The sequence below is a fragment of the Echeneis naucrates genome, chromosome 6 (genome assembly GCF_900963305.1).
Source record: "Echeneis naucrates chromosome 6, fEcheNa1.1, whole genome shotgun sequence".
Lineage (NCBI taxonomy): Eukaryota > Metazoa > Chordata > Actinopteri > Carangiformes > Echeneidae > Echeneis > Echeneis naucrates.
Genome location: NC_042516.1, coordinates 20,403,059 through 20,426,820, shown reverse-complemented (window position 1 = coordinate 20,426,820; position 23,762 = coordinate 20,403,059). Strand labels below are relative to the sequence as shown.

The window sequence follows — 23,762 nt, the reverse complement described above, 5'->3', positions numbered from 1 at the left end:
TGTTGCCTCTGTTTTGAGGCACTCTGCCAGAGTAGCAGTAAAGGCAGCGACGCCTTTCAACAACCTTTTTCTTACTGCTGTGGCATTTGGGACAAAGAGACACGAATCCAAATGACTTTGTTGATCCCCTGAATTTTCCCGCTACCGCGGCGTTCATGTTTGAAGTTTTAATTGCCTCACCAGCAATAGATGGATTCTTCTAGTTGTGGTACCAACATTCACACCGTCAGAGTTATAAATATTTGGGCGAATCCAACTTTTCACATCACACAACTATTAGGTCCAACTTTTTAATTAGTCCATTTCAGTTTATGATCAAATCGTTGCAAATCCAGACTCAGAGGTACTCTGGGTTTACTGCTAGCTGACAAATGTAAGCATCAGCATCAGTATATCAGCATTCTCATTTAGCATGCAAGTGTTAGCCTCATCACCGACATGATAGATTTAACAAAGTCTTTGTGACGCTTTCAGTCTCTCGACCTTTTGGAGGTTTAATGCCACATACACTTTAGTTTTGTTTTTTTTCCCCCCCCAAATGGCTTTAACACAGCTGCTGAAGGCAACAACAACACTGAACCTTACAATGGGCACAGAGGAGACAGGAGACAGGTTATGCAGAAGTATAAAAGCCAAAAATGTGGATACAATAAATACATAGGCTGAATATGTGAAAAGCCGGTCAGCGTTTGACGCTCTGACAGAGAACAGATAATATGAGTGAAAATGAGAGAAGCGGGGAAGAAAAGAGAAACGGTATGAGCGAGTAAGTTCAACACATCCTCAGACTGCCCATTGTTTCTTTCTTACTGGCTGATTTAAAAGCACAGTCTTTTCTTCTGTGAGGAAGGAAATGCTATGGGGCAGTGGCCCAGTTTGTGACCCACATTATTTGAATTTCAGCACCATTATACTTTCATAAGAGCTGCCACACTAAGAAAGACAGACAGACAGAGCTGTTGTGGAGGGGTGGTGGTGGTGGGGGGGCCGACAAAGCGAGAAGCTAAGGGGGAGAAATAGAAATGCAGAGAGAAAAAAAATAAAGTGTCAGGGGGCGGCGGGGGCTGCTTAATACAGAGTGAATGACAGTGACGTATGTGTGTGTGTGTGTGTGTGTATATATATATATATATATATATCAGTCTGCATTTGTCAACGTGCGTGACAAAGAGCAAGGAAAACATTGATGAATGGACAGATTGAGAAATGAGAGTGGGAAAAAAAAAAAAAAACTAAGAAGAAGAGAAGTCAGATACCGAGCCATGTGTTCATCTTCTCTGAGCTGCAGTGCTCCAACAAGGGCTGAATCAGGACATCCAAATCTTCTTTAGGGGCCTCCTTAGTGAACTTCTACTCACATGACGGACAAAGGGAAAGGATAAAAGAGATAGAGGAAAGGAGGGTGAGAAAAATGGAGAGGGGAGATAATAAGAAACGATGAGACAGCAGCACACTGGAGGAGGAGGTTAAAAAAAAAAAATGCACAGTAAGCATAAGCTCCAGTGACTGCACGGTTGAGTCCCCCGCGTAAATAGGTCCTTCCCACAAGACAGATATAGATGACTGCATTAATAGAGTACCAGATATTCAATAAATATGAAAGATAGCCATTTAAAACGTTTGACATGTGGGCTCGACTGTAGTTTAAGGAAATTTGGACCGATAACAACATCTAGTTCCAACAGAGGCAGCAAGGAAGGATAAAAATGCATGAATTTTAAGTATCGCAGTGAGATTTCACCAATGCTGTGAGAAATGTTTCCAGAAAGTCGAGGGACCCCGTGGAGTTTTTGACACCTTGTGGCACAGTGGGGCCACATTTTGATTAATGGCTTTTTGCATTATTTGTCCCTCAAATGCTGATTTTTTTTTTTTTTCCCTTTGTTTGTCAGCAGGAGTACAAAAACAAACATAAAAAGACTGGGCATATTTGCACCACATAAAAATAATAGTAATTTAAATAATAGCAGGAAAGGCCCAGGTGTTACTACAAGCAGTGACAATAGCCCAGTTCCATTCAAATGTCTCCTGACGGAGTGACAGAGAGCCAGCAGGAATTATACTAGAAGCCTGAAGCCAACGCAGGAGACTGAGCACATTAGCTTTTATTTGTATTTCTAATTGTGTTTCTGACAACCAGAAAAATCTAAGTCCAATATGTGTTCTCATTTCATTTTTGTGTGTTGGCCTCCAAAACTCCTGTTAATTATAGCTTCCTTCTCTGCTGCTATATGTTTAACTTTGTTTACCAGATATCTGTGAAATTTGTTGGACTACAGTATGGCACTGGGATGGTAGTGGCTCTATGAGGGCCTAGTTTCTTTCTCTTTTTCGGGAAATGACTGTTTACAAAGACTGCAAAGAGCAGAAGAAGCCAAACTGAATGTGTGTTTAATGTCTATAGGTATAAGTGAAGCAAACAAAATCAATGAGCGACTACAAATCTGTAAAGTTGGTTGACAATTCATCTTTTTATGACAAAGATAGTTCAATAAATATTAAAGGTCCCATTATCATCAAAAAATAGGGTTCCCATGTCTTTTTGATTTTAGGTCTGTGTGTTAAGTTAATGATATAATAATCTTTTAAAGCATCAAAGCACTTGTGTGTTTGTGGAGAAACACACACGGCCGTCAAAAACGAGCTGCCAGGACTGCCTTTATTTTGTGATGTCACTGTCCACAGCTTTTTTTTTTTTACTCAACCAAATCAAAAGACAGACTGAAAGCCTTTGGTTCTGATTGGCTTTCCAACATGCTGTTTCCATAGCTCCAGAGAGCAGCCTGGGAAAGTAAATACACAAATATATCTCAGGGATATAAACTTTGCAAATGAACGACTGGAGAAGTGTAAAATATGGGACCTTTAACAGAGTAAATATTGATTAATGCAGGTTTAAAGAAGTTAAATATCAGAACTTCCAGGAGCCTTTAAATGATAAATATTTTATGAGGCAGGAAGCTCATTGAACTCGTTTGTTCAGCAGTTTGATGAATAATTAATTAAACAAAAAGATACTTTATTGTATAAATGCTCCACTCTAAACAGAGCAACATTTCAAAAGTTCAATCAAATGTGAGTCAATATAATTATCATTAAACAAATAAATGTAATTATTGAAGCCATAAATGTCACTGCCAGAGTATTACTGATCACGTGTGTTTTTAAAGTGACATAATATTTATCCTTGTTTTCCACTGTGCTCTTTGAGCGTAGGGTGAATAAAAATGAGAGAACATTTCTACAAACGAGGCTCAGTGTCTCATTACTGCATTATTGACTGATGACAGCGGCTGCACGGCCGGTGCAAATGGGTGATGAAACGTAAATTATCTCATCTGTCTCTTCTACTCTACCTCGACCGTAATGTGCAGAGGATCCACAATCTGCCAAATCATGAGTGACAGGAAGTCGATAGCCAGCAGCACTCCGACTGTTGCGTAGAGTTTCCACGGCTCCAAGTGTTGCTATGTGAATACAAGAAAAGACACAAAAAAGACAAATTAAAAAAAGAAAAACAACAACAAGTCATCACAGCACAAGGGCATGACTAGCCAGTCCACAAACAAAGACAAACAACCAAGACAAATAATACGACAGGCGTCCTTGTGATTTCTGGATGACTGGGCGCGAATGGTCTTTCTGTGTCTCATCTGTGTGTACAAATGTGTGTGTCCAAGTATATTTTAGGAGCAGTGGGAGCTGGCATGTGTGTCCTCAAGCAACACACAGAGAACCGCAGTGGCTATATTTATGCTGCCACCTGAAATCATCATTTATACTCACTGAGATGACGGTGCCTTTGTGTGGACAGCTTCCAAAGCGACTGATATCAACTCCATTATTCTAAACTCCAGCTATAATGGAAGCAATACACCCGTAACTGAAAACAAGCAGCAAAAATGAGCTCTCCCACTTTGCTCCCCTTTTGTCTTTCCACACAATGTCTTTTTTATTTGACCACGCTGGCTTACTCTCAGCACCTCCAACATAGTAACAGCTATTCAGCCGTAGGATGACTAAAACTGAAAAATAAAATAAAGACGAAAACACATTACACAGTCCTGGGCGCCTCTCCACTTGAGTTGCATGGAAACCCATTTGAAAAGTGCTCATTCTCTCCTCGATTTGTGAAAGTTCCTTTAAATACTTACATAGAGCTCTCTGGAAAATTGCCCTTCTGTGGACACGAAGAGAGTTGAAAGTCAACCCGATTCGTTGTGCTTTGGCTCAAATAATAAACCCCTCGAAGGTTGGATTTCTGCATAGAACTTTAATACTCATCCATATTCATAAATATTCCATAAATGGCTTAATCTCTTATTCTTCTGATTAGGTCTTAGAAATTCCCACAACACATCGCAGACTGGCAGTATCTCCCTGGCTCCAGGACACACTATCTTCAAGAGGACGCACGCACACCCGCGCTTCAACGCACCAGCATGCAAATACAAGTTGATGACGTTGGCATGTGCGGCCCAAATTTGCTAATATCTGCATGTTCCCATGCATGTGGGTGTAGGTGCATGTGCCGTGTGTGTGCATGTGTACAGTATCTATGTCAGCGTGTGTCCGAGACTCTTATCCTTGCAGACTTTCTACAACCCTGCCAGAGTGAATGACGCCGAGCTGGCCTCTTATGAGCTTATGTTACTACGAAGCCAGCAAAGTTTCAAACTTTTTTTGTTGTAATCAGGCAGCGCCACACATGCTGCACAGCCTCTCTGTACTCTCCAGAGACCGCCGAGAGTCTTATCCCGCCCTTGCTCATTCACTCATACTCGTCTTTCTCACCTTCTTCTTCTCTTTTTTCTCGTCCTTCTTGGTGAAGAGTGTGTGGACCCACCAGATCTTGGTGAACATGCTGCCGTACGCCAGGCTGAAGCCGAGGCCGAGGAGCCACAGCCGGAACTGGTGGAGAGGAGGATTTTCATTGTAAAATTACAAAATATATATTTCTATACGTATTTTATACATATATACATATATGGTCATCTGCATGTTTTGCGCATAAAAAAATTTTTACTCAGGTCAGGGAGAGTAGAAAATAATAAACCAAATAAATAACCTATTAAATAATCTAAAATTACTGACTTACTAATAATAATTACTTACTTACTAATCTAAAATTACTCCTAAACTCGAACGAAATGGAGTTCGCCGATCTAACTGCCTCTGGGTGGAAGCTGTGTTTGAGCCTACTTGTTCTGGCCTGAGGCTGTCGAAAGGTAAATACCTCTTCTAACATTTAATAAGGAATAACAGATAATTAAGATATAGCAAATTAAATACAGTGAAACTGAGTTGTAATTATACAGAATATTGTTAATAAATATTTTAACTACCTTACAGCTGCTTAAAACTATTCCTGAAAGTGTTTATAAACGTTATATAAATATAAAGTCTTATGAGCCCATTTTGATAATCTGCTTGGTGAAACAAGGTCTGACAGTGTTGAGGTCTGTTCTGCACTGATTTTTCTTTGACCTGGTGCTTAATTCAAACCTTTTTTCCTGTAAATAAAGAATAATTTAGGGTTACTAGAAACATATCAAGGGTGTGGGATTGCTTTTTCAGCTTTCTGTTGGTACGCAGCTGGTAACAAGGTAGGCCTGGAAAAAAAAAGAAAAAAAAAAAAGAAAAAAAAAAACAAAAAAACAACAACAATACACAATCCACACCCCGGGGACAAACTATGTCGACAAACAAACGACAACTCTCAGCTCATTAAGGTTATTGCTCTGGGTGCAGAGTGACTGAGTGCAGACATTTTCAACAGTTTCTCTCTTTTCTCATTTGAACTGTTGTGGTTAAGCTCAAACTGATTAGAGAGATTTTTGTCCAAATAAATAAATAAATAAGTCAATCTGACTATAGAAGTGAGAAGAAAAGAAAGGGGGATTTAAAGGATGTTTCCTCATAAGCTCTCTACTTAAAAAAAAATGCCTTTACCGTGGCAGGAAAAAAAAAAAAACAAACAAACAAAAAAAAAACCAAGATGCTCAGACAGTCACAGATCCAATTCAGGATACAGATGAGATGAGATAAAACAGAGATAGAGAGAGCAGAAAGGAGGAAAGGATGAAAGGAAAAGGAGGGCAGGAAAGCAAGGAAAGAGAATGATGATGATTTGAGAAAAGAAGGATGTCAAAAGATGAAATGGTTTAAGAGAAAAGTGATGTGAAAAAGAGAGGAAAGTACAGAAGCGAGGTGAAGAGTGAGCTTAAGAAACTGAGATAAAATGTAAAGTAACAAAAAAATGTACAGATGAGATGAAAAAGAGGACACAATAGAGGAGGGGAGGAGGCAGAGAGGGGGATAGGAGGAGAGCAAGAGAGTAAAGGTGTTGATGAAATGAAAAAGAGCTGTGAGGAGAGGGAAGCAAAGGAGGTGCATTTACAGGCTTTGCAGAACAGGGAGGTGAGAAAAGATGAGATGGATAGATAGAAGAGCTGCGAGAGGAGCCAAAGGGGAGAGACAAGAGAAGAAGGTAAAGCAGGAAAAAAGACAAGTGATAAGGTGAGATGCAGACAGGATGAGCAAGAGAAAGATAATGCAAGTTTCAGGAGCTGGAGAAAAATACAAATAAAGCAAAAACCTATCCAGACCAGAAGGTCAGAGGCAGAAGAGAGAATAACTGGACAGGAACAAAGAGCGGAGAGGCATCAGAAATGGAAATGAACAGCGCTGCTCCCACTCCTCATTACTGCCGGGCTCCCATTGTCCGACTCTGTGGCTCCAGCACCAAAAAACTACATCCACTCAATTATTTCACCAATTGTGCCAGAGCTTAAACTGGCTGCTGCTGCTGCTGATTCGTTTGGCATGTGCCCGCGTGCCAAAGCTAGCGACCATGAAAACTAGCAGGGCTTTGCGTCACCTAAATGTGGCTTTTTGCGTAAGTCGGAACACAATTTCACAATCATGCAGAATTGTAACGAAACTGACAGCTGCAAATGAGTAGTGCAAAAAACTGAAAACTCTGCAAGGTCCAACGCCGCCACAAATCAAGTACAAGGAGCCAAAGTTAATCTGAGAGCAAAGAGCCGCAGCCTGTTGAGGCGACTGTTAAACCTTTGGATTGTAAAGTTTAACCCTCAGTGTGCTGAGGCCTGTAACACAAAACGAGTTTAGTGTGCTACACTGCCCTTCGGTAAGCCCCTTTACCTCTTTGACAGACAGCTCCATTTGAGTGAACATGCACAAGATTAATGTACCCAAAAATGTAATGTCACTGCCCTTCAGCCCATCTGATTATAATCATGGCCCCGATCTCATTAGAAATTCAAACTCAGAACCGAGAAGTCAGATTGAATTTGTAAAATATTCAACTAAACTTAGAGAGGGAGGATTTATTTATTTATTTATTTTTAATCGCCATATATATATATATATATATAAAACCATGGTAACTGTGCTAGTTACCATGGTTACCAGCGTTATAGCTAGCTGCACTAGCATAAGATGAGCTAGCTAAATTGAGGAGCCGCGACTCTAACTCACAAATCCTCACCTCCATTTCTGCCGTTGTCCTGAATCTATGACAAGAAGTGCTATCATAAGAGGAGACAGAGGAGGAACTAGACAGTCTGTTAATCAAGGTGAACACGACGTAACACACAGCACGACCAGCAGAGACTGACCACTAGACCAGAGACCGGACCCCTCCAGAGGTCTCCAAATCTGGTCCTGGATGTTTCCTGATTCAAATGAGTGACTCCTGATCAGACTTCAGCAGAGCTTGATGCTGAGCTGATCATTTGAATCAGGTGTGTTGGAGCAGGAAACATCTAAAACATGCAGGACGGTGGCCCTCCAGGACCGGAGCTGGAGACCTCTGGGCCGGACCGGACCCCTCCAGGACCGGAGCTGGAGACCTCTGGGCCGGACCGAACCCCTCCAGGACCGGAGCTGGAGACCTCTGGACTTGACCAAACCCCTCCAGGACCGGAGCTGGAGACCTCTGGACTTGACCAAACCCCTCCAGGACCAGAGCTGGAGACCTCTGGGCCGGACCGAACCCCTCCAGGACCGGAGCTGGAGACCTCTGGACTTGACCAAACCCCTCCAGGACCGGAGCTGGAGACCTCTGGGCCGGACCGAACCCCTCCAGGACCGGAGCTGGAGACCTCTGGACTTGACCAAACCCCTCCAGGACCGGAGCTGGAGACCTCTGGGCCGGACCGAACCCCTCCAGGACCGGAGCTGGAGACCTCTGGACTTGACCAAACCCCTCCAGGACCGGAGCTGGAGACCTCTGGCCCGGACCGAACCCCTCCAGGACCGGAGCTGAAGACCTCTGGACTTGACCAAACCCCTCCAGGACCGGAGCTGGAGACCTCTGGACTTGACCGAACCCCTCCAGGACCGGAGCTGGAGACCTCTGGGCCGGACCGAACCCCTCCAGGACCGGAGCTGGAGACCTCTGGGCCGGACCGGACCCCTCCAGGACCGGAGCTGGAGACCTCTGGGCCGGACCGAACCCCTCCAGGACCGGAGCTGGAGACCTCTGGGCCGGACCGAACCCCTCCAGGACCGGAGCTGGAGACCTCTGGGCTGGATCAAACCCCTCCAGAGACAGAGACTGGACCGGAACCCCCCACAGACCGGTTCTTGTAGGACCTCTTTAACTGAAGGTATGTTTGAGCTATAAACATGTCTGTAGCAGAATCACATCAGTGTACTGCATGACAATAAAGCTATTTTCTTTTCCTGAGGTTTTTATTAATACTTTTATTTGTGTTGGAGAAATAAGACAAGGAGTATCTGTACTTTTACTCAAGTAGTGAAGTTGTGTACTCTGTCCACCTCTGTGTGTGTGTGTGTGTGTGTGTGTGTGTGTGTGTGTGTGTGTGTGTGTATATATATATATATGAGGCTTGTTGTGTGGGGGAAACAAATTGGAGCCATTGTGCACTCGTTATGTTTATGTGAAGGCTTTGTCTGGAATAGTTTCCACTTTGGAGCATCCAATCACAACCTGCCACCGGCCCCACTAAACAAACATACAATGATAAGGACAGCAACAGTGAAGCGGCACAATTATTATTTCAGTGCTGATGCTTTTTCACACTGGTATTCCTTCACAACTCAGAATAACATCAGTAGACGGGGATGATAATGGGAAATAAAAAATTAAATCCTGTTTTCTGTTCTCTGGTGTCCCCTGTTAATTAGCCTCATAATTATATACACTACACAATGAAAGTTTTATCTATTTTAGCTTTTGTATGTGCATCACATATTTTTAATGGTTTATTAACCACCGGGAAAAGGGCAAAAGAACAAAACTAATTGACTGAAGATGGATAATTATCAACATTTTTTATTAATGTAATTTTTGTACTTCAAAACTCTTTGTAATTTTCTATTTATTCTATTCTAGTTATACAATCACTGCAACTTCTGGCTGTTCACCTTGTTGAATATCTCAGGATTTTTCCACTACTACAACAACTTGGCCTGTTTCACATGAATGCTATCCAGCAGATAGCCACCTCTGTGATGATATCCTCAGCAAAGAACACTGAGAAAGCCAAACCTAAGCGGACCTCACTTTATGATACAGACCTCTGCAGATGCCACAAATCAATAGAGGCTCATGAAGCCAGAGAAGTTTATATCAACAAAATTCTGGCAGCGATCATACAGTTTCCAAACATATCAAGTATATAAGAAGCTGAATTTTGAGGAAATGTATAAAGAGGGATGTTGAAGAAACAGCTTCTCATCAGCAAGGTCTGAAATCTATTTATAACCAATACTTTTAAGGTGAAGAGAAGAATACGCTGATCTTAGTTTCTTCTATTTTGGACTGTATTACATAATAAGTTTCTTTTCAATGCAGAGCTTGTAAAAGAAAGACTACTGTTTGAGTACCAACGTCGAATTGGGGAAACCAAAAATGTGCTCCTCTCAGCCCCCGTGTGTGTGTCTGTGTGTGTCTGTCTCTGCCTGCTGTTACCTGGCAGACAACAGGAAACTGCGATCGGTGAACGTGGTGACCGTCAATCCCCAGCGGGAAGACGGCAGCCAGAGCCATCATGCAGCCCACCGCCGTCATGTTGTTCAGATACGGCTGAGAGTTCTGGATGTAGCTGCAACAGAGACACAAACAAACAGCCTATAATTTACAACTCTGCTCCGAGGTTCATCTGATAACTTTCTAAGTAAACAGGCATTCATTCTGTCGGTGGTGTGCTGTCAGCTCTTGGAAATGCAATCACTTGCTGTTAATTGTTCTCGTGTTGGTTTTTAATGGAAATTTTATCATTTCTATTTGGCGGTTCAGACAGTTGGCCGTGTTTCATCACTCCAAATATGGAACAGTGCTTTTCCCCAAGCGTTTCCTTTGAAGTGTGATTGACGGTCATTAATCTAATCAGTGTTGACAGAAGGCATCTTCCTTCCTGTCTTCTGTGAGGCATCTGTTGCAGGTTAAACTTATATCTGCCTGGAATATTTTACCTAATGCTTATGAAAAAGGATGTTCCTGCGCAGCAGCACCTGACTACAAACCAAACTGCAGCAGAACTGAGTGCAGGAGGAAAATGTTGCGGAGCCCAGCAGCAGGTGAGATTTTTCTTGAATTGGCAGTGATTTAAAGATGCTGATATCTCCACTGATCACGCTTTCAGCTGTTTTAATAGGAATGGCAAGCGGCTGTGTGTCGTCGCACACCGACACAGCAGGGCCCTGAGTTTCAATGCTAACACTAGCAAACAGGAAGATCATTAACGATTCCAACTTGGCACTGGTTGTGCATCATTTCAAGACGGTGAGCGCTCGTGCTAACACTGTGTTAACACCAGACAAATAAAATTACGTTTTATTTGTTGGATTACATTAAACTGGGCACAAACTGTGAAAAGCTCCTTTTAAAGTCTCTGAACTGGTAATATAAACTTTGCCGTCAGTAATGGTGCATGTGACTGATCTGTGTCAGAAATGACCAATATTTACAATTTACTATTACAAGTTAGAAGCTATTATTTTGCAATCCCAAATTTGAACTACAACAAAAGTTTGTAGTTTGTATTTGACAATGATGAGATGAAGACAGACTGCATATAAAATACTTGATTGTAATGTGTGAGGGATCGTGAATGTGCGTAGCCAGCTTCACGGTAAAACATCTGCTAGTTGTTTTAATTATCTTGTTTCATGATGAACATCTCCCTAGTGGGAAATGACAAGGTCATTAAAGTCAAAGATTCCTCATCCGAGTGTCATAATCATCGGTACAAAATTTCATTGCAATCTGTAAAACAGCGAGCCATTTCAATCTTGAACGCGGTGATGGGCCAACCGCAGTTAAAATGTAGAGTCAATGTAGACTGTTGACACAGACTGTCGTCAGAGTCAAGTCAGAGAATGTTTCTGCTCACATGTAAGAGAGATATCAAATGTGAATAACTCAAAAAGCTGCAATATCTGAATGAATGCATTAAAGTTTTTTCATTGTTGTTGTTGTTGTTGTTGTTATTGGGGTTAACTGATCCTTTGATCAATTTATACTAAGCTGCTATATCACAGTTAAACTGTGGATACATTAAATTGCGCTCCTTGTCCTCAATAACTCTCTTCCTGCATCTCTGAAAACTTTGCCACTTTGCTGCGGTGTGGCTTTGATAATTATGTTTAAACACCATGCTGTATATGAAACTGTAGACCGGAGCTTAAAGGATAATGAAGCAAAGTCATTACCATAATAAGAGAAATCTAAATACTGATTCCTGTCATTGTTTTTGACAACTTGTGCATTTGACTGCTGCTATCTCAGTCCTGTGAGTTTCTTAAAACTCCTCTGTTTGGTGTAATCTGCACCGTATCATAACACCCATCCACCCGGCACAGCAGCTTTTTACAGACTCCTCTTTTAGCCTTTCATCCTACTGACCTGCCCTTCCTTTGCCCCGAGGCCTCACTGCTTATTTACTGTATAGTCGCACACTCGTGCTGTGTGCGCTCAAGCACAAATTAACATGGACATACACTCTCTCCTGTGCAAACTGGCCCCAGATCAACCTTTGATACTTCTAAAAAACCTCTAATGCTGTTACATACTATGAATACATGATGTTCTTTGCGCTGCAGGAGTTTCCCTCTGAAGCGCGCCTTTCTTCCCTTATTATGAATCTTGTTATTAGGCTGCTTTGGATTATGGTTGATTGAGGCTACTGCAGAAAAACTGCTGTCCTCTCTCCCTGAATGACTGCTGAACACCTTCGAGTCTAGAAAGAAATTACTGAGTGACTCTGAACGGACAAGATGCTTAAAAGTTGCTTTCACACGCCACCTTTTGTTTCATGCAGCAAAGCCAAACTCTGGTTTGGTCTGATCTCCTGTGGTCGATGAAAGTGATGCAACCAGGTCAGGAGTGATTCTGCTGTGGTTTATTTATGGTCTGAAATGTCACCACTAGAATAACTCATGATAATGAATAAGGCTAGGTTTAAAAAAAAAAAAAAAAAAAAAAAAAAAAAAAATCAATCCTCATTTGAATAGTCCAGTATTGAGTAATATTCAGTAAATCCCATGATGAATCAACAGTCTCCTGAGGATGTGTAAAGCTGTACCCCCCTGAGGTGTGGCCCCACGAGAGCCAAAAACAGGACAGACGGGTCCAAAGGCAGATATGAGGTCGATTTGTACAATTTAAAAACAGTGAAGAAGTGAAGAGGACGAAAGGAAATCCATAAGGATGTGCAAGAAGAAGTCGATGTTGCTCAGGCGACAGTGTGCTTAGCAACACACATTACTCACCCCGCTCTTAGTTCTTGAGATAAATATCATGCTTAATTAAAAATGTACAAAATGTCCACACTGTAACCAGTTATATTTTCATTAATGCTCAAGAGTAAATGTGCATATAAATATACAGCAGTAGTTCTCTAAGACTCTCGTTCACATCCAAGCATATCGTTCATTTCCAATTGGCAACATAATGGAAATATCTTGTATTCACACGACACCGAATGGAATCACATCGAGAAATCAGTGGCAATACAGCCCTAATAGCTGGCATGCTGGGTTTTCAAAAGGTGAAGCAAATATTAAAACCATCTGCTGTTTCTGAAAGTAGGAATCTGATGAAAAGAGATTTGTGCAGCTGATCTACTGTATATATCCATGCACATCGCTGGCTTTTAGTCAGACGTAGTTAAAACTTGGTGTATTTAAAGAAGTGCCTGACATGGTGATCCCACAGTAATACCCCCTGATAATGCCTGTCATCAGCTGGTGCTTTTTGTGACCCCAGACAACATAATAATGGCCATAAAAAGCTTTGAAGAACAGCCTGCTCAGAGTCAGTAGAATTTGATTTCCCTCTATAGGTTCATGCAATGCCATTTAATGGGGAGTGAGGATGATCCTGTGTTCAGCTCCTGGCGCGTTTGTAAAATGTCCGTGTGAACAGACACCAGATCGGAACTAAAATAAAAAAAAAAAACTGCAATATGTCATTCCTACCTTGGTCTGGACCAAATCAACTGAACTACAGATGTGGACTCGCCCTGAGGCACCAAAAGTCAATATTAGCTGTTGACATTTCAGATCAATGGAAGATATTCTTTAATAAAACTTCACTGTAGCACCACCGGAGACATCAGAACACCATATCGCCGGGCACGCAAACAGCAGCAGGTTTTTATACAGCGTGGAAGTGTTTCAGTTTCAGAGTGGGTTGCTCTCTTAAGACTGTGGTTGCAGTTGACTTGTTTCTAAAGTGGATCGGTTATATATTTTCTCCCCTAACAATGCAGTGAGTGGCAACCTTGTTTTGTAAAATCAGATTAAATTACGTTTGAAATACAATCAAAGGTGGAGGGGGGTCCGAGTGGTTACAATGGAGCCAATCTTCAGCTTTTGTTCAAACTCCTGATAAGCTCATGGATTTATGGGAGTCTAAATCACTTTGACCCAGGTCAAAAAGAAAAATACAATGTTCAAAAGACATCAGAGATACACTGCACTTCTTGCTATAACATGTTTTAAACTTGGAAAAGCTAGATCAAAAGCCATTCTTTAAAGGAAGTCTATTTGCATTTGGTCTAGGGCCAGGCTTAAGTAGCGTCAATGAAACCAACCGCTCTCTCACAGGAAGCCCCATCCGAAACATTAAACATAGTGCCCAAACTTGACAGGCAGTGCCAAATTATCCTTAAAGCAATGAATCATTTTTCTCTCTTTGTCAAAAACTCAACTTCACTCCACTCTGTGGGATCAGCTGGAGTCCCTTTGCTAATCAAACACTCTGAGCCAGTGTGGCTCCGCCAACATACGACCTTCATGAAACAAAGACATGTCTTTAAATCTCTGGCGACTGACACCGCAGTGGCTGCGCTACTAGGGCCTGTTTAACCACGACGAGCATGGAAAGTGGAAAGGCAAATTAACCTACACTCAAAATATTGGCATTGTGCAATAGAATATAATGAGCGGTGAACACTGGAGCTTCAGGTGTCGATTTGCTATTGATTAATCAGTCAAATGTCATATTGGTGTGTAAAATGTCAGAAAACAACAACAACCAAAAAAGTCACATATAGAGTCACATATCCGTATTATCTAACAAAAGAGCTTAATTTACTATCATGTAAATTCATGAGGAGCTAAAATGATTAAACATTTGACAGTTTTGCTTAAAAATGTATCCAAACCATAAACAGATAAACAATAATTCAGTGAATGCACATGCTGTATGTGGGGCTTATTTATACAGGCCTGATAAGCATGTGCTCATTCTCATCCAGCGTTGGTGATAACCTACCGGACGTTGCCGTTGTAGATGTTGAAGGTCAGACAAACAATGCCGAGCAGGATGCCGAGGCCGGCGAAGACGGACACGGCGGCGAACAACTTCTGAGACAAGAACCTGAACTCCTCAATCACCACAGTCCGATCCGCCGGAGGTCCAGCACCTGAAAGCCCAGGGAGAGAAATGTGATGAGTATAAATACTTCCTGTGTCGTCTACCTTTACAATTCCCTGAATGCATCCCACAACTTGCTGTATTAATGGGATGAGAGCTTACAGAGCTCACTTATAAGCGCTCCAAGTAATTGCTTTTCACAGTTGGGTGAAGACTGGACTTTTAAAAGCCATTTGGGGGTTGTGCCTCTGAGGTGCCATGGGGTCGCACTGTAAAAGCTGCTCCCATTAATGCACTTGTATCAACCATCTCCACAGCGATGGGAGGTACAATGTTAAAGGAACCTACATTTGATTTTTTTCATGTTTGGGTCTATGTAAATTTTTATTATCGCTGCACTAGATTCTTCAAGAGCAGTAGCAATTAGCGAATGACTCAAAGTGAGGAGGCAATTAAATGCTCACTGTAGTTGTTTTTCAAAGCAAAAAAAAAACATTTGGTTTCTAGCTTTTTAAATGTGAGCAGCGTTTTTTTTTACCTTTCTAATCATTTAATGGTAAATACATACATACATATATATATATATATATATATATATATGTGTGTGTGTGTGTGTGTGTGTGAGACAAATGAGTGACAACTACGATGAGCATTTTTCAAAAATTTAAAGACTAAAATAATTAATAATGTAATTGATTTAAATGAGCTACAGATTAATCAATAATGGGACTACTTAGTACTTAATACTTTTTCCTCTCTCACTTGGAAATGATAGGTTCAAGGTCGGTTAATGGCAGCCGACAGCACCTGGATGTTTCTCGGGTGAAGCTATAGAACCGGGAACTTATCGCTGAGAGCTTCACAACCGGCTCAAACAGTCCTCACTGCTGGCCACTGATCTGCTTCACTGCATCTCAATGGTGGTAATGAAGAGAGGGGCAAATGATGCCATTTCATTTTCTCCACCCAGAATTATCCTGCCACTCCTGGGATCGAACCAACAAGCTCCTGGTCACAGTCCCGTCTCTATAGAATGACTTTAAAAGACCGAATGAATCATCTGTAATCGGGACTGCACAACTTGTTCGCCAGTGGAGAATTATAAATACAGACAATCAGTGTCTAATTATTAGAGCACCAATTACAGCAGTTAAGTGGAAATCATAACTCTTCTTAAGTTTTTGTAACGATCGAGTGGCTGAGACTTCTGACTGATTCATAAGAAACTGCTGAATGCAATTTCTTGTCATTGCTGTTTACAGAGACGCAAGTATGCAGATGTAGTTTGATAAACATCAGCACTTAGGCACAGAATAGCACAGACCTTCATTAAACTCTATCAGCACCAGATAAAGTCAAGTATCAGTTTTCTCTCTTTTCATGCTCACTCTCTTTAGTAAGCTGTTGATGTGTTTTTCCATGTCTAATTCACAACACAGGAAATCGCTTGTGTGTTTAAACTGCAGCATCACCAAATAATTGGCTTCAAGGAAACGCCCGCTCATGTGGGTTGTGGAGCCACTCTTCATCATCTTCAGCTTAAAAAGAATTTATAACAAAAAAGTATAAATTACTTAACCTGCAAAATCGCCTCTGTGCAAGTTTTAAAATGCAAGGCCTTTGTGCTACTTCAGGAGAGCTTGTCAGACGGTTGAATAGCTTCAGCCATCTACGTGACGGCTGGCGTATCAATCCGCCTCCAAAGCAGGCCATTCGAAACAACTGTAAAACATTTGATTTTCAACGTGGGCTGAACATGTTGCCTTGAAATATGTGCATCACCTTTTAATGTTAAACTGGCTGTGTCAACAGCAGCCAACTGCCCTTCATACTGAAATTCAAAAGTTTAATTTACAGCGCTCTCTCCACCAACTCTGAAAACACTGATCCAGTCTCGGCACAGAGAAGTAAAATAAACAGCCACTGAGGATTTATATTTGAAATGTCAATTTCTGTAATTCATATTTTGAAACTGACTAACTTTGGTGTTAATTAAGAGTTGGAGCTTGAGGGTTTTAAAGTGTATGTGTTTGTATACTAACTACCTCATTATTCATGCTTGTGTAGCTTTTAAAGCAGGATGATTCCTCAGTGATGAGGTTCAAAGAGGGGCAGATGGACAGGGAGCCTCTTTCTGCACTCAACAGCCTCTGACTGTCTGCCTGCCTAAATCTGAGACTGCCTGCACGGGTTGTGTGTCGGTGTGTGCGCCTCTGAGTTAGCTAGTGTGGACTGTGTATATACTGTATCCATAATAAGCACGTAACCACACACAGGAAGCATGAGTGAATAAGCTCAAGAGTGCAGGCACGGGGTTATGTGTGCTTGTGTGTGTTACAGGGGAAGCAGAGACAGAGTTTCAGCACTGTGTGTAACCAATGTGACAGATGTCAGTGGTTAGTGTCAATGTGTCGCCCCCTTGAGGGTGGCCGGGTGTCAACACGCCCATCATCCGCTGTTTAGATTCTTGTCACTGCCGTCACGCAGCCCAAGTGTATCTGCTATCATCCAACTGGGGAATAACAATATAAAGGAGGCAGTCTGCATCTCCAAGTTCAGTTAAAAACCTGTCAATAGCCGTTTCACGCTCATACCTGACAAAATTAGAAGAACCAGAATGGACAGTGCAGCCTTGAATTATTTCCTACTATCACAGTTTTAAATTCTCTCCAGCTGTGCACGGCATGAAATCCCAATGATGTTATTAATGAAGGAAATGCAACCTGGACACCGACATGCAGCTCAAAAAGACAACCAATTAAAAATCAAGATCTCATGTAAGATTTTTGACTGAAATTTTTAAACACTTGATGCATAAGCGAAGACACAAAACCATTTAATAACGAACATCACCGTCAGTGGTTCATAAAAAAAGAAAATAGAAGATTCCTTCATGGATCCTGAGGTTGTTTTGCACAGACTGAATTTAATGTTTTATTTTATTATAATTTTTTTTTTTATATGTCTATATTTGTTAGCTTCAAGCGTTAGTCCATCTGTTTAATTTACATCAGAGCATGTGGCCTGAACAGCATATGATCCGTTGAACAGTAGACCCGACTGCCACCGACCCAGACATGTCAGATAGACAGTTTTGGGTTTTTTTTTTCCTCAAAGGTGCAGACACATGAGACAAAGACAAAAGAAAAGGGCACCGTTCTCTCTCTATACTAGACCCAATATGCAGCTGAAGTCTGTTTAACAATCTTGGGAGTACTACTGCATATGTCAAAGAAGTTGTGCTTAGTCTTTTATGGATCCAGAGGGAGCTCTGCCAAAGTGGCAGTTTGGCTCTGTAGACTACAAGTTGGAAAAATAAAAATAAAATCTGTGGGTGTGAAGTTACACTAAAACAGAGCTTACCAAACCTCTGTAGCCCGGTCCTCATCTCTGCTTGAGGTCCAGGCTACATTAGCAGCTACTAGCCTAACACAGCCATAACGAATTGATGCATTATGGGTAATGTAGGAACTAATAGCTAACATTACAGAATAATAATTAAAAAAATATATATATCTGGTGTCACTGAACTGATTCTGATCATTTCAATGAACTGTCCATCAATAGCCAATAATGTTAAAGGAGTCAGATGCTAAATGATCATATGAGGCGTGCATCATTGCTTTTATTTCCTCTAAGATAGCTATCATTTAATTAACTAATCCTGGCTAGAATTATTCTTCTACCCAGTTTTACTGGATTTAAATGTTTTATTTTACAACTTCTGAAATATTTGTTGTAAAAAAATGTTGTAATACACAATTTTAATGTAAAGCACTTAGAGCTGCTATAGATGCTGTACAAATAAAGTGATTATTGTCACTAATATACAGTACAATGTATTAAAAACTACTAAAGTCACCATGTAACTAAACAAATGTACCGTATGGAACAGCAGTACATTTGTGTGTGTGTGTGTGTGTGTGTGCGCGCAGGTGCGTGCATGCATGTGTAAAACTGTCCATTCGGTCAATGCATTTGCACCATTTAAACCCTCCTCCGTCCTTGATCAGGGAATCAGGACAGGGTGTTGCCATGGAGACCCATCTCTATAACAGTTGCCACAGCGATTAGTAGAAGAGCTGAGCTGAAGTGGTCGTTAGAGCGACTGTGAAGAGAGTGAGAAAGTGAGGCACGGAGGCGCCTGGTAAACACAGGAGAAAACAAGCGGGGGGTTAAATTGAAAACCCCCATATGTACTCCACCCTGTCAGCTTGGAGCATCGGCATCAGGAAAGAGAAAAAAAAAAAAAAAAAAAAAAAAAAAAAGATTTTCTGAACTGAGTCAGCTCCTGCACGCAGGAAATTACTCATTTCCTCTCAACAGCTAGATTTGGTAAACAAGTAAAAAACAAGCTCCAGCTCCGGGAGATATAGGTGCAAACAAAACTCACCTCTGGCACTTTGCAGGACAAGACAGATTCAACTCAGCAGGTTTTTAAGGGGACTAACAGAGAGCCTGTCACATCGAAACAAGTCGAACTGGATGGAAGGACATGTTGCCAACATGCATACGGGTCATCCGTCCCTTGCCAGTCACGCTGACCTGGAATCTTTACCTCTTTACGGTTCAGTTAAGCCTTGGCAACAGATCATTTCCTTAAAAACCTAAAAAAAGGGAGCTCTCTTAGGACCACAGCAGCGTCCAGGATTGATTAGTGGCACACTCTGTCCAGGCACAAGTATGTCACCTCTCCGGGGACGGATGGGCCAGTAAATAACTACAGAAATTGGTCTTGGTGTCTGAAGCAAATCAACATAAAAAGGTTTTCACAGCAAACTTGAAAATGGGCAGAAGAAGTTGGGGGGCTTTGGTCCTGGTTTGCGTGTTGGGAGCTTAGCTAGCCCAGATGCATTCACACCATGAGGTGAAGATGTGAAGCAAAGACAGAGTGACAGCTTGATGTCAATAAAAACAATGGAAAGTCACCGTATTTTAGTTTGCCCCTGTTGATTTGCCCCACTTACCAACATGGTCGGCAGTTGGGGCTGCAGCACAGGCTGTGATACAGAGCTTATGAAAGCCATTAAAGTGAGGCAGAGCAATTTCCTTTAAAGTCACACTAGCTCTCAGAGTCAACACAGAGTCAAACACGAAACATATTTTTAGATTGACTCCGAGTTGCACTTTCTGAGGATACACATTCGTTGTTTTCAGTGTCTGTCGTATATAAGCACTTAGAAATCTACTTAGAAATCAGAAAAGTTACACAGCCCTTAATTTGCCTCGGAGTCATCATATTTTTGTGGGTTTTATTTCCCAGCCTTAAAAATGATCCAGTGACGGTTGTCTGTCCCAGAAAAATAGGGCTGAACTTGTAACCTAGAGCTCGGTCATAAAAGCAGGGATCAGGTTTTCAAAACCCCCAAGTTAGTCAGTCAAACTTCGCTGCTGCCTTGTTTGATTACTGCACATTTTTAACGTCTCATCGCTGGTTTGGACAGTGAGTGTGCAGGCAGCGTCAGCATCTAAATAACTAGCTTCACCCAAACTAGCGGTTACACAAAATCCAGCACACATTACGCATCATTTAGACAGTGCCAAAGGCTAAATTAAGCCGCACAGAGGAGGACTAATGTCAAAGCCAAAGATGGGAGCCTGGTAAATTACAGTAAGGCAGACAAGACACAAATACACACACAGGAAGCTGGACAAGGACAGTGTCACAAACTCTATCTTACCTATCCAAACATCATTTCCAAACCAGGAGAGGTTCTTCTGAGAGCTGTCATAGTAACCGATCTTCTTGTAACTGCCTCCTAGATGTTTGTGAAACATAGAGGGGGGGAAAAAATAAAAATAAAATAAATAAATAAATCAGCATCTATATACATACACACTTTAATTATTTATTCTTTTATAATTAATTTAATCCCCCATTGTTTTGTGAGAATTCATGTTCTCTAACTGTACAGCAAAATTCGACAAACCAATATTAATATTCATTCTAACGCTAGTCAGCTATTCAGCTCTAATATTTCTGGGCTTTTAAATTAATGGAATGTGTGAATGGGGGGGAAAAAAAAACATACACACAATGAAAAGATAAAAGAAATGAGGGATAAAAAGGTGCATAAAATGGACAAACAATGAAGCACCAAGGGGAGAAGAAGGAGAAATGGCAGGGGGAGAGAAAAAAAAAAAAAAAAAAAAAAAAAAGGAGCTTATGTGGCAGTCTTGACCAGGAATACTGATGAGGTCCCACAGTGACTCAAGGATTCAAGTCAGGTCGTCTCATTGTGGATGTCAAATTACTTCGACACCACAACGGGAAATATGAGACAGAATATGAGGCGAGAGGGGCAGGATTATGAAACTCTCATCCGTTAGGACGCCAAAGTGAACATAGGTAGGAAATAATCCGCAACCTTATCCTACGCAGGGAAACTCATTAAGTCCCTGGTGACAAATAGGATGCCATTTCCAGAAACAGCTTAAAACGAAGGCTTGTGCCCAATTAGAGCGAAGCCTTGAGTCACCACATCCCTGCATCAAGTCCAATCACAAGTGCAATTACAGGACACTGAAACCAATTGCCGTTAAGGCTGCAAGCCCCCACAGAGAGGAGGCTTGGCCCTGAGATGAGCCGAAAGTAAAAATCGATATTTGATAAATACGGTTGGGTATGATTTATTTATTCTTTTACTTTCTTTTATTTATTTATTTATTTTTTTTAAGCAGAGCAGTGTGGGAGCATTTTTACCTTGCAGTTGTTCGATCAGTGTCATTGCCATCCTGGAACCCTGAGCGTCAAACACCACATGGCCCTGAGACACACACAGGAAGAAATCTGTTTTACTGCAAATAACACGCTCTTAGCTTAAAGGGATGCAACAAAAGAGTTTGATAAATGCACGTTCACTTGCGTTTTTTTGCCATAGATGTGAAAAACTGATACTTATGTCAAGTGTGGCTGTGAAAACACAGCCAGCAGCCAGTTAGTTTAGCTCATCCCAAAGACTGCAAAAAGACAGAAACAGTTAACCCGGCTCTCTAAAAGGTTGAGCGAAAGCCTGAGATAATGGAATTTGGTGACATGAATTTAAAAAGACATCCAACGAGGCACATGACACAAACAGGCAGACAATCGGCTCTTAGTTACTGGTAGTAGCCATACATATGGGGATCAGGAGGCAAATGGCAAGACCGGACTACCAACCAGGCCTCAGATTTTTCCGATCCTCATAACACACAGTTTGACAATTTATATGCACTAACTTTGGTTTTGTGTTGTTTTTTTTATATTACTATATATTTTATTCTCCAAATATTACATATGTTTGTTTTTTTGTTTTTTTTTTTTACATTTTTATTCAATTACTAGATCAGACTCTGGCATTAAATGGAAGTTGTCATTTTCGGCGTTCATAAGGAGATTTGGAAACAATATCACAATGAAAAACTTGGAATTGTAAGAGTTAATAACACTGCAATGAAAGACATACCCCCCCGCCCCCCCCCCAAAAAAAAAACACAACCCCAAAACTTACTGCGTTTACAAAAATGAAAAATAAATTCAGAAAACCAAAAGTATGAACTCAACAGGTTTTATTATCTGTACTTCTTACCGATACACCCTCAAACGAACTTGTGTTGAGGGCCCTGTAAATCTCAGCAGTGATGTCGTGATTGTTATAATTGAAGTCCTCCAGACGTCGACCTTTGGCCTTCAGGGGTGCAACAGTTTTATTGAGGGCAAGAGCTAAAGCCCACACTGCGTCATAGGCCAGAGGAGCCTCCTGAAAGCCGCCGGTCTCCTCAGGGTTCTTTCCTCCCAGACGAGACATCAAGGCAGCGAGAAACTCCTGCGACGTCTAAAAGAAACAGGACAGAGAGAATCCCCGCTTAAGGAACGCAGTGAAACAGGAAAGGGTAACATTCAGTCGGATTTTATTTCAGGACTTTCAGACATTCACCTTTCAATTATTTACGTAGTGAGACAGACAGACAGTCAAAGAGAAGCCCTTATAAACACCCAGTCTAAATGAAAACCAAAGATCAGTTCTCAGTTTAAGTGTTAAGGTGTTCATGTGCCCAGCTGTGACCAAACCGAATGGCTCCGTCATCAGAAACTGTGACTACTGAAGGTTGGAGTGCCAAAGACAAACCTCAATTACTAAGCGTGACACTACATGATGACATGACAGAGGTGGGACAATGGATGAGCCACAGTCTGTCCACGAGTTTATACACACACAAAGTTTGACAAACATGGTGCACATGAAGTCGCAGCATGTGACCTTGGAGATCAGGTTTGCCTCCAGGGTTGATTAGCATTTGCACTAACTAAAAGGCTAAGAACTAATGGGCAGACCGGAGGGTACTTGGGCCCGTCTTAGGAGATTTGAGGGGCAATTGAGCTGACCAGAGGGGCACTTTGACCACTCAAGTGGCCCCCATGTGGTTAGGATGTGCTATTATAACTAGTCTGAATGAAAATAATCTTTTTAATCCGAGGAGCCTTTTGGCATTAAGAACTGCTGCTGCAACTGTGACATTTGGGAACGGCTCGTAAAAAGACCCGTTTGTTTCATTAGATACAAAGACTGATGAGATTTTACAGGTATTATGTGCTTCATCGCCTGCAGCTACAAATGCTTGAACAACTTAGTTTATGTGATCGTTCAAAAATCATATTAGTTATTAATTAAGAGATTATTGTAGGCTTTTTTTACCTTTATACAGAGACAGGCTAGCTATTCCCCTTTCTCTCAGTATTTATGCAGCGGCAAGTTAATTGCATGCTGCCTCTGGGATTTCTATTAATTAGGTACAGCCATGATTGATCTTCTCATCTCTTACCTAAGGAGGTAAACTGTTTGTTTACAGACAGACTTTTCTACCTTTTTGGCCGATTTTGACAAAGGTTCAGCAAATTAGCAAAACT

General features: G+C 41.4%; 1 protein-coding gene across 6 annotated transcripts in view; it reads right to left on the bottom strand.

Moving 5' to 3' along the window:
- The window catches only part of gabbr1a (gamma-aminobutyric acid (GABA) B receptor, 1a), a 59,521-nt gene that overhangs the window by 5,781 nt on the left and 29,978 nt on the right, over positions 1-23,762 (bottom strand). For all 6 annotated transcript variants that reach the window (XM_029504458.1, XM_029504462.1, XM_029504461.1 and 3 more), the window contains 8 exons: positions 22,444-22,689; positions 21,579-21,642; positions 20,557-20,634; positions 14,774-14,924; positions 9,965-10,097; positions 4,795-4,911; positions 3,357-3,467; positions 1,257-1,350 (listed from right to left, as the gene is read on the bottom strand). In XM_029504458.1, the coding sequence (XP_029360318.1) occupies positions 1,257-1,350; positions 3,357-3,467; positions 4,795-4,911; positions 9,965-10,097; positions 14,774-14,924; positions 20,557-20,634; positions 21,579-21,642; positions 22,444-22,689 (994 nt within the window). The remainder of the gene's footprint in view (positions 1-1,256; positions 1,351-3,356; positions 3,468-4,794; positions 4,912-9,964; positions 10,098-14,773; positions 14,925-20,556; positions 20,635-21,578; positions 21,643-22,443; positions 22,690-23,762) is intronic.